General features: G+C 41.1%; 1 protein-coding gene across 1 annotated transcript in view; it reads right to left on the bottom strand.

The window, feature by feature from the left end:
- The window catches only part of kcnj3a (potassium inwardly rectifying channel subfamily J member 3a), a 26,770-nt gene extending 11,724 nt beyond the window's left edge, over positions 1–15,046 (bottom strand). The window contains exons 1-2 of the mRNA XM_069147196.1: positions 13,514–15,046; positions 12,026–12,242 (exon numbers count right to left, since the gene is read on the bottom strand). Coding sequence (XP_069003297.1) covers positions 12,026–12,242; positions 13,514–14,191 — 895 coding nt within the window. The 5' untranslated portion in view covers positions 14,192–15,046. The remainder of the gene's footprint in view (positions 1–12,025; positions 12,243–13,513) is intronic.
- Positions 15,047–15,607: the final 561 nt, after the last annotated feature.

The raw sequence follows: 15,607 nt of genomic DNA, 5'->3' as shown, positions 1-15,607 counted from the left end.
GCACCGAGTCAATTATTTCTAACTCATAGCGTGACGAGAAAACCGAGACATTGCTGCTTTCGTCACACAACAAGTTCATCCCAGGTCTGCCACCACACCTCCTCTGCCAGTGATTTATTGCCATCCAGCAGGGACTTGACAAATCCCTAAAGATACAATTACATTGCTCCCCCCTTGGGAAGCCTCCACAGTTCATCTAAAAAGGATAATGAATCCAGGATGTCATAGCCGGTTCGCTCCAATGCCCATTATGTGGAGTTCATCCCCACTGCAATTATTATATGTACAGTAGGCATTAGAGGTAAATCTCACAGATGTGTTCCTAGAATACTCTTGTTTATTTATCTAAGATTAGTAATGCTAATTTCAGTGTTGCCTGATACAACATGCGAAGCGAAGCAGGCTGCCTTTGTGCAGAGCACTTATGGTAGTTGCAAATATACAGAAGCTGGAAAAAAATACCATGAACACCTCTATAATATAACATAACCTGATCAGACTTGCAATAAATCCTTATGAATCTTCCAGTTATCTTTAGAATATGAGAGGTGCTGACTCGTCTCTATGGGGATTTTGAGGCTGGAATTTTTCATTTTGTAATGAACTGAATTATATTGCAACTATAACCCGTATTACACAATCAGGTGCAACAACACTACAATCTAGACACAAGCTTCTTTTGAACCACCACCCCTCTGTCAGACTTACATGATTCACTGCAGTTCTTTTGTAAGAGATTGCATTAAATGTACATAGATACTGTGACTTTTCCTTGAAAGTGTCTGTGCTGCAGCCAAACAATCTTTAGATCAGCGAGGCTCTGAAATTACTTCAAATCCACTCGTGCTGTTTTTAATTTGAAAGACTTTTAAAGATAACCATACAATCCTGATACACGTATAACCCATTTATGGAAGAAGTATTGAGATTAAAGAAATACAATTATTTTACATATATTTATACATAACTTGAGTAAAAGTAGTTCACATTTTATTACAGATACAAATTTTGAAATTTCTAAGGCCCAATTGTGATAACATACATTATACGAGGGTGGATCAAGAAGTTTCGAGACTGCTCCTGCTGTGGGCAAACAATGCACATCACCTTTACATGCATGGAGGAGGAAGGTATGAAGGTATGACTCTCATGAGTAAGTGTTTCAAATTTCATCGCTTGATCAAAATCAGCACCTGAGTTATACACGTTTTTTTGAGCGCTGGGCCGCTGCGTCTGCAATTCCTCAGTGGAACCACAAGGTGCATATAACATTTTGGGTCAAACTCTAAAAATCTGCAACCCTTAAAATACTTCAGGAAGCCTACGGCAATGAAACAATGAGCCTGGAGATGTGTTTTAAGCGACATTCACGTTTCCGGGTGGTGGAACGTCACTGTCCAAAACCAAAAAAGGCGCATCGGGTCAGGCACGCAACCCAGTGGGCTTTCTTTGACATTCACGGGGTTGTGACTGTGAATTTGTCTGCCAGGGTCAGACAGCCAACACCGAGCTGTACTGTGATGTTTCGAGGCGCCTGAGGAAAAACATTCAGTGCAAATGACCTGAACGGTGGCCCAATTGCACTTGGGTTCTCCAACATGACAATGTTCCCACTCATAGCACATTGAAAACACACAAGTTTCTCGCCCACAACACAGTTGTCGCTTCCCATCACTCCTACTCGCTGGAATTGGCTCCCCGTGACTTTTTTCTGATCCCCAATAATTTGTCACAAACTTTGATGTGCGCTCTCTGCTCAAGTTTCAGGTGCATAAAGCATCGCAGATGCTCCCGGACGACTATTCACAAAAGCATATGTAATTCAGGGGCTGATTTTGATCAAGGGAGGACATTTGTGACTTGTGATGTCATGGTGGACCCTGATGAAGGCCACCAGTCGAAACGCACTGGTCTAACATTAAAGCTGTTTTACCTATTGCAAGTGTTGCTGGAGTTTTTGCTTGTAGAATTCTGTATTCTGAGCCGGACTTTATGACTACACCTTTTAGTGACACTTCAATCATCACCTCTGTTTGTGGAGACGAATGTTCACAGCAGTTTAGAAATGTACTAATAAAGTTAGATGAACCAACTGCATGAAATACATTTTAACAAGGGAGCAGTAAGGTATTCAACATGTAGTTTATTGCCTCAGCAGCACAGGTGGAGCTCAGCAGGGACAGATACTTCTCTCCAGAGCTCTCACCCTTAGCACATTAGATTTAATTGGAAACCTCTGCTCTCACCTGAGCTGCAGCTTTAACTTCCCCACTTTAACTCTTTAACCTGCAAGGCTGCGACAGGGAGCACGACACCGAGACGAGAGGACACGCCCTCAGCGTAATGACTCAGAAGGAATTATGGTCAGTTTCTCCAGTCTTTCACAGCTGGCTCATATCCGAAGTTCACTCACGCCAGTGTTTATAAGCTCTGAAGCCCCTGACATGAGGCGACCCCGGACCTCCGGGGCAGCAGCCTCTTGCTCTTATGAATGAAACTATCAGGCCTCTGGTGCAACAGAAAGCTCTCAATATTCATTTCAATTACTGCTGCTGATGATAAAACACAGATCGAGCCATGACATTGGCTGCTCCGCTAATCAGTGGCAATAAATGTCTCCAATTAGACAGAGTTTACATCAAAGCAATTATTACCCTTAATTTAATTTTCTAAATATGCGCTTTATGTGTATTTGTTGGACAATAACTTAATTGAAGCTATGAAAATAGTACTATATAACTTAGTTATTTTTCCACAACACAAACGTGGTAATTACTTTTTTATTTACTTAAGCTGAGTGGCAACTCTTTAATCCCTTTTTTTAATCACAAATTCACATATTTGATCAGGAATTTTAAAGATTAATTTATGTGCTTAAAGTCTTTTCCTACAATTTAGACACGTGCCCAAACATAGACTTAATTTCAAAGACATGGCACAATTTCAAATATTGAGCAAACAGGTAGACATGTCATTATTCAGAGCTGTTCTAAGGCACTGCATTTATGTACACAAAAACACATGAATAAACATTACTAGCTCATCCAGTCTATATGCAACCACCCCCTGCCACCTACACTCATTTTAAAATGAGCAGATAACTGGGATATTCTATTTTCTATTCTATAACAGTTATTCATAAGAAAGCCCTGCAGCAGTATGAAAAAGAGGGGGCTGGCAGAGATCTATGAAAACAATCAAAATCAATGCACAATTTAATCGAAGAAAATAGCGTTTTTGATGTTTTACCATCAATTTGCCTCATAATCAAATCAAGAGATGAAATCTGATGCAGAGGTTCAATTACGACACATATTCAGTGGAAAATCATTCAAAAACATGGAGATTATTACTTAGTTCAGTAAGCCGAAGGTGTTTTCCGACAGTACAAATTTGCTGTGTCACCAGAAGAGTGAAATAAAATCTGACTGAACAAACAAATACAAGTATCTAAATTCATGCAAAGACAGCTGAGTTCATCATGAAGTAAACGTTATGCCTATAAATCCTTGAAAAAAAAAAAAAAGAAGCTTGCCAACTGTGCTTAAAAACATTTTGAAATGTGACTTATTTGTAGCATGCTATGAAATTTCACAGGAAGTGTGATGATCACACTCCACACATTTACATGATAGTCACAACTCTCTGAAAAGATAAAAGGATTATGCTGATGATACACTTCATGCTCTTGAATCTTTGCCCCCATGTTAGACCTAAAACACTATACAAAATTTCAGGGTCATACTAATGCGCTGACAGACGTCTTTTGCTCTGTAATGAGTTACCCGTGAAACAAATCTTCAGCTTGTTTATCTTTGTTAGTCATTATGTCTCTCATCTGAAAAGTGCATGGTCCTCTCTCTTACATACATGCAGATCTTCAGAATACAAGAGCTACAGCATTTGCACCAGAGTGTTATGTAAATTATAAAATTAATTTAGTTGCAATACACTGATTAGTTTTGTGGCTGGAGGAACCTAAACGTCTGTTACTGGCAGCTACAGTTTATTTTGGGCTCTCAGGAATCAGCGCCACTAATGAACAGATTGCCTCTGCTTTGGTATTTAAGCCTTCGTAGTGTTGAACAGCATTCCTGGTGTTAATGGGACACTTATCTAAACTTCTGATTTATTTTAGGACTGCATGTATTAGTTCTGAATCAGTTGACGAGTCAAAGTCAGGTCAAGATCTGATCTGCAGCTGAAAAGTGAAAATAGCCCCCAATTCTATTATTATCTCATTATATCACAATTTGTTTTCACACATGTATGATAAACCTGACGTGTTGTCATATATTTTAGAGTGATAACTGGTCTTTTGTAGAGCTGCACAACAGCAGACAGTTTAACATGTCATTCCAGGAAAAGCACGGGTGTGTGTCTGGATCCAGGACCCCGGTATCGTGCATGCTGGCTGTCATTCATGGCTTACTGGTACACTTGACAGATCAGAGCCATCTTTAAACAAAATTGTTTCTTCTATATTTTTTCTGCTATGAGCCCAAATGTATTTCTTGAAAAAGGCATTTTCAATCAGTTAGTGCTAGATTGGATCAGGTTGTTATTCTGTGGGAAGGATAAGGTTAGGATAGGGCTGAGTACTGAAATTTTAGAATTGCTCGAAGCAACTTGTATTATCTACCATCAAAAAAATCAATGTCATTCAGTACCAAAGTTTGATGCCCAGGTTACATTGACATCCACACATTTTTGTCTTACAAACTCTGAACTTTTGCTACGTTTACGAAGAAATAAATCAAATCTCATCAACGTCAGTGAGCCCCAGCATTTACCATACGTAGCCCCTAAATGTCCACAGAGATCACTCACTTTCAACGGGGGTAAATCTTACATTAGAATGCCTAATGTCACTCTTTTCAAACACATTTTGGCCACACACCTGTCTGAGTAGTGACTGTGAGTGAAACCTGGATTACACTTCCCCCCTCTAAACTGCATGAAAACTAAAGATGCATTCAGTAAGATGGCGGTGATGCAGATGCATTCAGTAAGATGGTGGTGGTGCAGATGCATTCAGTAAGATGGTGGTGATGCAGATGCATTCAGTAAGATGGTGGTGGTGCAGATGCATTCAGTAAGATGGTGGTGGTGCAGATGCATTCAGTAAGATGGTGGTGGTGCAGATGCATTCAGTAAGATGGCGGTGGTGCAGATGCATTCAGTAAGATGGTGGTGGTGCAGATGCATTCAGTAAGATGGTGGTGATGCAGATGCATTCAGTAAGATGGTGGTGGTGCAGATGCATTCAGTAAGATGGTGGTGGTGCAGATGCATTCAGTAAGATGGTGGTGATGCAGATGCATTCAGTAAGATGGTGGTGGTGGTGCAGATGCATTCAGTAAGATGGTGGTGGTGGTGCAGATGCAGCGGCCCCTCTATGTTCTGATACTACAGTGTTTAACTGTGCATGTAAAAGATTTTCATGTTTGTCAAGACAACAGTACAGTCGTCGGCTTCTGTTAGACAGAAATAAGACATATTACATCTTGGGAACCACACAAGCAGGGGAACGTCAGATCCTTGGACTACTTTGCCCGTCCATCAAACCACCGGCCTCGACTGCTGCTCCCGACCCGAAGAGGAGGTGCCGTAAGTGGTGTGAGAGGAAGCAGAAGAGGAGTAAGCGTGGAGGTACCCGGGCTAGACTAGCAGCTAGCCCCTACAAACCAGCTATCCCAAACATTCTCCTTGCAAATGTACGCTCCTTAGACAACAACATGGATCACATACGTATTTTGAGGTCTTCCCAGCGGGACATGAGAGTGTTCATGTGTTCACTGAGACACGACTGGACGACACCATCCCGGACTCCGCCGTTGATCTTGAGCGGCTGACAGCCAGCGGGCGGACGAAGCCTCGGAGTCTGTATCGGTTAACGACGCTTGGTGTCGGGATGCTGCGGTGGCCTGCAGACACTGATCACCGCTGGCGGAGTTTATGTTTGTAAAATGCCGCCCGTTCTACCTGCCGAGGGAATTCACAGCTATTCTGGTGGTCACGGTGTACCCCCCCCCCCACACACACACACCCCACCCATCAACAAGGACAGGAATGAGGAACTCAGTGAACTGTATCAGGCCATCAGTGAACAACAGACAGCTCACCCAGACGGACTTCTCATTTCAACCAAGAATATACCAGCATGTTGATTTTCCAACAAGGGGAAATAATCCACCGAACCTGGTCTACACAACCTTAAAGGAGCAAACGAGGCTCCAGCCCTCCCGCACCTCGGCCTCTCTGACCACATAGCTGTTAAGCTAAAAGAAGGCATCTTCAACACCTCTGAGCCAGGCTGTGGCTTCAAAGACCACCATCATACCTGTGCCCAAGAAGTCATCCGCATCCTGCTTTAATGACGACCGCCCCGTTGCACTAACCTCCACCATCATGAAGTGCTTTGAAAGACTAGTCATGCAGCAAATAAAATCCACCCTCCCTCCCTCTCTGGACCACATCGCTGTGTATGTGGAGCCAACCGGTCCACCGAGGATGCCGTCTCCTCTGCCCTCCACTCAGCCCTCACTCACCTGGACACGAGTGACTCCTACCTGAGAATGTTGTTCAAAGAGTTTAGTTCAGCGTTCAAGACCATGATCCCTCAGCAGTTAATATGGAAACTGGACCGGCTGGGCCTGAGCTCTTTTCTCTGAATTTGGCTGCTGGGCTTTCTCACTGAGACCACAAGCAGTACAGGTCGGCAACAATACATCAGGAACCATCACGTTGGCCACGGGGGCTCCCTAAGGATGTGCTCAGCCCCCCCCCCCCCTCCCCCGCGCTCTTCACCCTGCTAACTCATGACTGCACCAACTCTACAGCACCAGTCACATCGTAAAATTTGCGGATGACACGACTGTGGTGGGTTTCATCCGCAACAACGATGAGGGAAACTACAGGAATGAGGTGAACCGAATGGCCACGTGGTGCAGGGACAACCATCTCTCCCTGAACGGGACAAAAACAAAGGAGCTTGTTATCGAACACACCCAACACCCCCTCTGACCATCAACGGTTCTGCTGTGTAGCGGGCGAGCAGCAGCAAATTTCTGGATCTCTCCTGGACAAACAACACTGTTTCACAATATTTCAATTTCTCTGCATGTCTTGTACATATGGTGAATTGACAATAAAGATTACTTTGACTTTGACTAACATGTAGTGTCATTTTATTTACCTTAAAATACCTCTTTTTTTTTTTTTTTATTGGTACCCCAATAAGTTTTGTTCCAGAAACAGTATCAAATTCAAGGTAACGGTACCAATATCAAACTTCTGAACGATATCCAGCCCAGGATTAAGGTTGGGGACCATTTCACCGACTAAAAACAACCAATCACAGCAGTGAACACTTAAAAACCTTTTAGATTGTCCCTTTGCCAACAATTTTCAACCACTCTGACTGCTTCGACCCCTCATATGTTAAAGGAGATTTGATCTACACCGGAAATCCCTTGATGTCACAAAAATGCAGAAAAGGATGGGTCAGTTGTTCTTCTCTCAGTTACAACAAAATAGGAGAGCAAGGAACATGTCACTCAAGCTTATTTTCTACACATGCTCACCAGATGGGTCTTGGTGAACTATGGATTACTGGTCCACAAAAATCAGTCGTGTCCAGAAATGATTTATTTAAAACGAATGTGAATCCCAGTTGCTTTATTCTAGACCATAAACAGTTTAGTCTCCAGCCAGTGATGAGGCTTGTCACCACAGCATAATTCGACAACCAATTTAGAGAAACATAAATTTAATTTCTAGTAGTGAGGGTTGGATCATTTTTTTTTTTTTTAGGGTTAGGGTTAATAAAGTGTATAAAAAAAAAAAATCAGTTCCTCAACCCAACTGGAGGAGGTTGGGGTGGATGGTTGGGCATACAATCAACCTGTGTCCAGCATGTTGTCAGATTTTTAGGCTACAAAAGCACTTTGGTTACAGTTAGAAAAAGATTGTAGAAGTTGGTTCAATGCTAAAATAGTCAACACATCATTTCTTGTGTTTTAAGTCACTTTGACATTTTTCTGTATTAAACCAAGACCATGACCTTTCCCTAACCTCAACACCAAGTGCTTTGAGTGCCTGAACATAATCATGAAGTTTTATCAGGCTATAGCTGTGACCACATATTGTGTAGCAAGTGCAGATATTGGAATTGCATCAAATAATTAGATACAGTCGAACCTTTGCGTTATTTGTCATTATATTGCAGTCCATTAACATCAAAGCATGTAATACACCCATCAGTCCACTAGAGAATACCATGTCAAAGTCACGTTTTACAATCATGTATGAGCAGCCCGTTAAGGGGGTCATACGATGAGGTTGGGGGTGTTTGGATGAAACGAACACAGAACTTTCACCTGGAACATTGTTGTCTGATTCTGTGAGTAAGCAAAAGTTGCAGTGGATTTCTTTAAAGTAATGAAGTAGGTTATGAACAATATCAAAAATGTAACTTGCGTGACACGTAATATTTATTTATTCTAACACACACCAGGCTCTTTTCCTAACCAAGTAGTTTTGTGCTCAGATGTAAACGAATTGCGACCGTGACACATTTAACAAAATCATGATCATTACCTCATCAAACCACCTAAGCCTAAGCGAGGAAAAAGGTGACACTGACACGGTTTCCTCTAGTGGACTGAGGGGTGTACTACATGCTTTGATGTGATATGGAGTTGTATATTAGTAGAAAATGAAATCAGAGCATCATTATGTTTAAGTTTATTGTTGCAAATATGAACTGTATTGCAAAGCTAAAACAATTAGTCAATTAAGCCACTAGCCAATACAAACCCAATTAATCTGTAACCATTATAATAATTAATATATTGTAATAATAATTTTTCCAAACATTCAGACGCTCCTTCTCTTCCATTGCGATAATTTGCTGCTGTTACATCAGTAAAAACGGAATATCTTTGAGAACCATTGGTCTGGCAAAACAATCACTGTGAAGACATCATCTTAGGCTCTGGGCTTTTTTTATTTTATTTTTTTTATCATTTTGCACATTACCAAAACAATCTGTTGTAGTCTTACTATATAAACAGTGTCTCGTAAACAGGGTTGTTCCAAGATGTATATAACATGCAAATGTATATTAACTCAGAGAAGTTATATTATCACACAACTGAGCAGATGTTACTGCCCCGCAGAGTGTGAGTCTTAATAAGCTTGTTGTCAAATGCAAAATCTAATAAGTACATATTTTTTTATCATAACTGTAAAACAACTACATTTATTTGTATTTAATTGGTAGTAGCGTGATCCACAAACATCCAATATCGGCTGTAGTCATTACTTCTTACTATCTTTAGCAGTATTAAATTCCGATTTGTTTATCCAGGCACCTGTCAGGCCTGCAGTGCTCAAATAATGCAGAAGTAACTCTGTATTATTGAGCTGAGATTCACATCAGCAGCAGTAACAGGGGGATGGAGCGCTCACAGACAACCTGACATGCACATTTGCTCTGTAACCAGTGACACTGTTGAACTTCTTGTTGTGAAGTAATGTGCCGTGTGTTTGTAGCCTGTATCTATTGTTACTGTGTCAGCCATTTTTCCTGTTAGCGCTGTTAACTCATCCAAAACTTGTTACTACGGGCCTCTCGTTTGTGCTTTTTTACCCCGACAGCTTGCCTGTTTTTCAGACAGCATGTACAGTGCATTAACTGCAACATGATGTCGAGCCAATTTATCCTCAGGAGCGCGACAGCTTCCCGCAGATGTGCTAGAAAACCAACTCGATACCACAAAGCCACAACTGGCATTACTCCAGAAGAAAAAAATGATGCTACCAGACACCGTACATGTCTCATTTGGACAGTGTATCACACTGAGGTGGTGATCAAAAGCACATTGGGCTCCTTTTCAAAAGGAATGAGGAATAGCTCGTGCCTTTTTATACAATGCAGAGGTTGTCGGAGGTTACAGCAAAATGGAACAATTCTGAGCTCCTCTCTTTGTCCTCATGTGTTACGGAAAATTCAGTCCAAAACATTTTTGTGTTTTCTTTGGGAACAAAAGGTTACTATGTCAAAAAGGCTACACTGTTGTGCCTGTTACTATTTAGTAGGAACGCCAACGAGCCAGTGATGGTGAAGCTTTAATCTGCAGTGGACAGTATTTTAACTTGTGCTCCAAACAGTCTTTTTTTCCAATCGTAACAAAAAATTGAATCTGGGGAGTTGGGCAGCTTCTTCACTAGCAAACACCAAGCCTCGTAAATATTTCATCTCATTCTTTCTCTGCTGTATCACCTGTTCTGTCAAGCACTTTATGGTACAGTACCGCCTCCGTGTGTTTTTTATATTTCAGAGGAGATCCTCCTTAATACTGGGTGATGTAGTTAACATGGCAATTTCATTTCATGTTTGGCATCGCGTGTTTGTCTGATTTATTACAGAAATTGTGTTATGATTCCTATACCATAGGAATAAAAAACCTAAGTTTAGGTGCAGTGCTGCAATCCTGAATACTCAAGGAGAGGTTGCCATGGAAACAGAGTTACATTGGCCAGAAATAAAAGCGTCTAAGGATTTAGACTTTCACTGTACATCAATTTTTAACTATAGATTGTTTCTACATCATCCTTTTCCACCAACTTTACATAACCACTACTGCTCCTCGATACAGACATTTCTATAGGTAACCATAACAATCCCCAAAATAAATAAAGCCAAAGATAAAGTGATGACATATGCCTCTGTGACGCTGTAATACTATAACTATCTGCTAATATAACACTAGTTCAACCACATTGCTTCACTTGATATTTAAAATCAAAGCAACATGTACACAACAGTAGACAAGTTCAGATTAATTAGCTGAACACCCAGCAGACATACAATTACTCTAATAATAAAAACATATCAGATGTAGGTCCCTTTTACTCTTCATGTTTACTGGCTATTAACTGAATTTGTAATGAGTTGACCAAATATGAATGAACAAGTCTAACACTGTACTCACACTGTAGTATATTAATATTATTCAATAATGTACACTGCCTTTTTGAGTATGTCAGGTCTCATCAAAATGATACAACATAAATGCTTCATGCCCTGAGCTCAAGGGCCATATGTCAGATTAATCTCAGCCGCAATTCAGCTTTAATAAAACTGCAATAAATTACTATCATAATCATCTATCAGGAATTGAATGTCCTTGACAATTACCGTCTGCAGTATTAGCTTGTAAGCCTCCCTGTCACATCTCCATATGCTGCCTCCTCTCAAACCAACCTATTACAACCTCTGCTCAGTCTGTAATACTGAAGAGCTCTCACCACACCACTATATCAACTGTGTCAAATAAACGGTTGAATTTAAAATGACCACAGAGGAGAATTTTACTCGGGGCATGCTCATCTTCTGGAAATGGAATTCCCCGATTCCTAGGGGACCTTAGAAAGCAAATTATTATGCCCTCTGAGAACAGCAGCCATGAGGTAAAAGTGCTGTTTAGGCACAAAGATGGAGAAATGGAATTTGTTTCAAATGAGAAAAATAAAATGTATAAAGCCGCATGGTGACCTGCTAGAGTGTAAGTGTTCAACACTGATTCGTCGCTTGAAACTCTGTCTAACTTCCTTCAACCCCTTAAACACTTAAACTGTTCAAATTCATAGAATAAAAATGATTTCACTGAATGTCGTCAACACAAAGTTAATCAACTGTGATTTATAAATGCTCACTGCTTCTATTATTAGCTGCTCTGTGTGTTTGCCACAGAAAGAAAAATCTATGAAATGCAATCAAAAGGTCAATATTGAGTCCATTTGGATGTCAGCTATTAACACCTATGAGAGAGCTCAATATTATTCATAAGAGTTATTGCAGAAATATATCACAGCACCTCAGCACCATTACAGAGACAATACAACATGCTCCTCTACTGTACACGTAGCCTGGAGCCACAACATGTAGAAAAACAGGCTGCAGCCTCTCGTTTTCACCAGAGCAGCCCATCAAAAACGCAGGTTTGTTCTTACTCACCTGTGGTCTCTACTATTCCTTCTAGTATCACCACAATTTCAAACTGCTCTGTTTGCATGGACCTCTGGGAGAGGTCGTAGAAGGGGCTTTTGGTGTCAATCACATGGCAGATCGTGAGTGGTGAGACGAGAAAGAGCTGGTCTGCCCCGGTGCTGAAACCCACGTCCAACTCCAACTGATCCAGCGGAAGGAACTCGCCTTCGGGTGTCTGGCGAGACTAAAGGAGCATACAGAAAGAGACAGGGATGTTGAGTAGGGGGGGGAACACAGATTTATCTACAGTTTATCAACAGCCTTTGTGTAAGCTTTTCACATTTTATATGCAATCACAGCCAATCATCAGTCCATCAGAAAAATAATTTCCTTAAATGAAGTCTACAGAAGCATCCATGCTGCCAGAACATTCATCTCATCATGGGTTTGATGTGTCACTGAGTCTTATAATGTCGATTTTTTTTTTCCTTCTTTTTGTTTTGTTTTAAGAAACAACTAGTTTTAATTTCTTGATACGTGTGGGTTTATCTGCTTTATACTCATCTGTTGTGTCACAACATGGAAACACAAGAAGAATGTTTATCTGCCTTTGCGAAAAACACATTCGTATAAATTGCTATGATGGGTGCGGTTACAGTACACTCTATACCTACCTTAAACTTAATTGGAGACTACTTTCTTTTTCTTTTACATATTTCTGCTATACTATCCCTGTTTTCCTGTCTGCTACCATGGAAATTGGTGAATAGGTTTATATTGTTGACAAATCTGACATGTTTACTACACTTGTGAAACCAGGAGGTTGACAGCAGGGGACTCGACAGAGGAGGATCTCCTCATGAGGGACAGCAGCAAATTGTAACCTTGTCATTTAATAGTTGAAACAGTTTCAGGAGATGAGCTAATGAACAAAATGGTCCTTATCAAGGTCTTAAAAGAGCTATTTTGCCATGGTGAAGGCCACCTCCTGGCAAACTTGGTGGATTCATGTTCTACCAGTTTTGAAAAATATGTACTTAGTGCCAAAATGGGCCTTTTGTGTTGTGATTCAATGATAACTAATGGTCTTCTTTGTGGTATTTCACACTGTTGGTATAATTTGGATCCATTGCAGTCTCTACAATAAGACAGAAGCTTTGTTTCACAAATGCCTCACAGCCTTATAATAGATAGATAGATAGATAGATAGATAGATAGATAGATAGATAGATAGATAGATAGATAGATAGATAGATAGATAGATAGATACTTTATTAATCCCTCAGAGGGAAATGTTTATGTTACAGCAGCATAAAATGGGTTAGGGTTAATTATGGACAATTAACTGATTAATTGTGCTTAAATGTCAGTTAAATTAGTTAAATTCAGTGTGGAGGCCTCCCTGTATAAGTAAAAAACAACAACAACAAAAACAACAAAAAACATGACCTGAGACGTGATAAAGTGGGGTTAGAAAATAAATAAGAAGATGCATCCCGAGTAAGAGTCACTTACTTTCAGCAATTTGCAGCGGATCTGTGCAGAGACCATATGGCTGTTACGCAGGTTGCCCACCCTGAACATGAGAGTTAGTTTTCCATCTCGCATAGAAATCACTGCATGTTCACTGAACATCAAAGTCTCGGCCCTTTTCTTGGGCTGAGACATCTTGATGAACATGCAGCCGATCAAAAATGCATCGACGATCGATCCGAGGATCGACTGGAAAAGAAAGAGAATGATCCCCTCGGGGCATTTGTCTGTAATGTATCTGTAACCATATCCTATAGTGGCCTCGGTCTCTATGAAGAAGAGGAAGGCTGAGGGAAAGTTATAGACATTGGCCACACATGGAGTGTACTTATCATTGTGGGCTCTGTTGAGGTCTCCTCTGATGTACGCGATGCACCACCACATCGAGGCCATGAAGAGCCAAGCGACTGTGTAGGTGAGGATGAAAATAAATAGATTCCAGCGCCATTTCAAGTCTACTAGTGTTGTGAATAAGTCTGAGAGGTATCTGCTGGTTTCACCACCCAGGTTCCCATGCTGGACGTTACATCGCCCGTTCTTATCCACGAACCGCTGCCTCTTCTTCTTTTTCTCCGGGGGAGGCTGATTGAATCCAGACCCGCTAGATGAGGTGGTCACTACCTGATAATCGTCCCCAAATTTCTTTCGAAGTGCAGACATACTACGATGACAGCAGCGAAAGAAATAAGAAAGGATTCAATGTTTTAATAGAGAAAGTCTGGCTTGTAGTTGCTGCAGTCGTCAGTGTCCGTGCGCAATGTCTCCTTTTTGGAAAATAAGGCGATAAAAGTGCGAAGTCTTCGCCCCAGTTAGACGTGCACCGTCCTCTTTCGCCACACACTACTGTTGCTACACTCCACAGCCATGAAATATCAATAATGTACCAGTAGTTCACAAACCTCGAAGATAAAAGCCATATGAGAAAAATAAACGACCCACAGGATAAGGTATCCAAACGCGCCAGTCGCAGTCCAGGTTTCACAGGTTTATCATTTGCAGCGTCGTGGATTACTCATCGCTCGTGAAGGCTGGGGCTATATCGACCTGTTCAAAACTGTACTCACAGAGTAAGTTTTCATTGGAAAGTTCAAAATCCTTCAGCAGTCCATAAAACACCAATATCTCTGCGTAATTATTCGCTGGAAACGGTTTCCTGGATGAAACCTCTCTGTGCGCACTTGCGGCTGTGTAAGAGATGATTCGGTTTCCAGTCCTTCTTTTGTGGTGTGTATACATAGGAGATAAATTGCATCCAAGCATGTGACTGTAAAAAATGACGAGCTGGAGGAAGAAAATCACCGTCCCACTGTCGTCATTTTCGGCTGCGCGCATCGACGCTGATTGCCAGGCTCTTTTCGGGCACCCTTTCCCCACTTTTAGAGAAATATCGACTGGATTGTCATAGTTCCGCGGTAGAGATCCACCAGATACTCGTTTGGCTGCTTAGATCCTTCTTTCCCTTCGATTTCTCTGTTCGGCTCCTGCGCACTTCCACGTTTTCAGTGATGCACTCACTGTTGCCTAGTGGTACTACAAAGACAGACAATTTGGAGGAGGAGGGAAGAGGGTTTGCCTGATTTGGCAGTTTTTTTTTTTGTTGTTGTTTTTTTTTCCATTTGATGAAATATGTGAAACTGCAGTCAAGATGTCATGATGACTTTCAAATAATTACAATGAACGCCTCATTTTGGGCTCCAAAAATGAATGATCAGGCCTCAGGCTCTGTGTAATATAACCAAAATGGTTGATATGATGATAATTTCTATTTATGAAAAAACAGGAAAAGCTGAATTTTTATGCCTTTATCTCTCTGTTGCAAAGAAACTGCATCATGCTGAACAAATATATTTTATTATTTTCTTAATTTCCTTCTCAATATATCTGCAGTTCAGGAGAAACATATTTTTTTTAGTGAACATTTACAAATGCACCTTGTTTGCTGGTTATTCTTCTGGGTCACCTGCACTAACAGCCACTGATGACCCCTCTTCCATCCCATAGGTGACTGCCCCTGCTTCATTCTGTGACGGCTATACATTTGGAGATCTTAACAGAGTAACACGTTCTGCAGGAAAG

The sequence above is a fragment of the Embiotoca jacksoni genome, unplaced genomic scaffold (assembly GCF_022577435.1).
Source record: "Embiotoca jacksoni isolate LCO1_2020_lvr unplaced genomic scaffold, fEmbJac1.0.p SCAF_134, whole genome shotgun sequence".
NCBI classification, from domain to species: Eukaryota; Metazoa; Chordata; class Actinopteri; family Embiotocidae; genus Embiotoca; species Embiotoca jacksoni.
The sequence above is the reverse complement of the archived record's forward strand: the minus strand, read 5'-3'. Positions and strand labels throughout refer to the sequence as shown.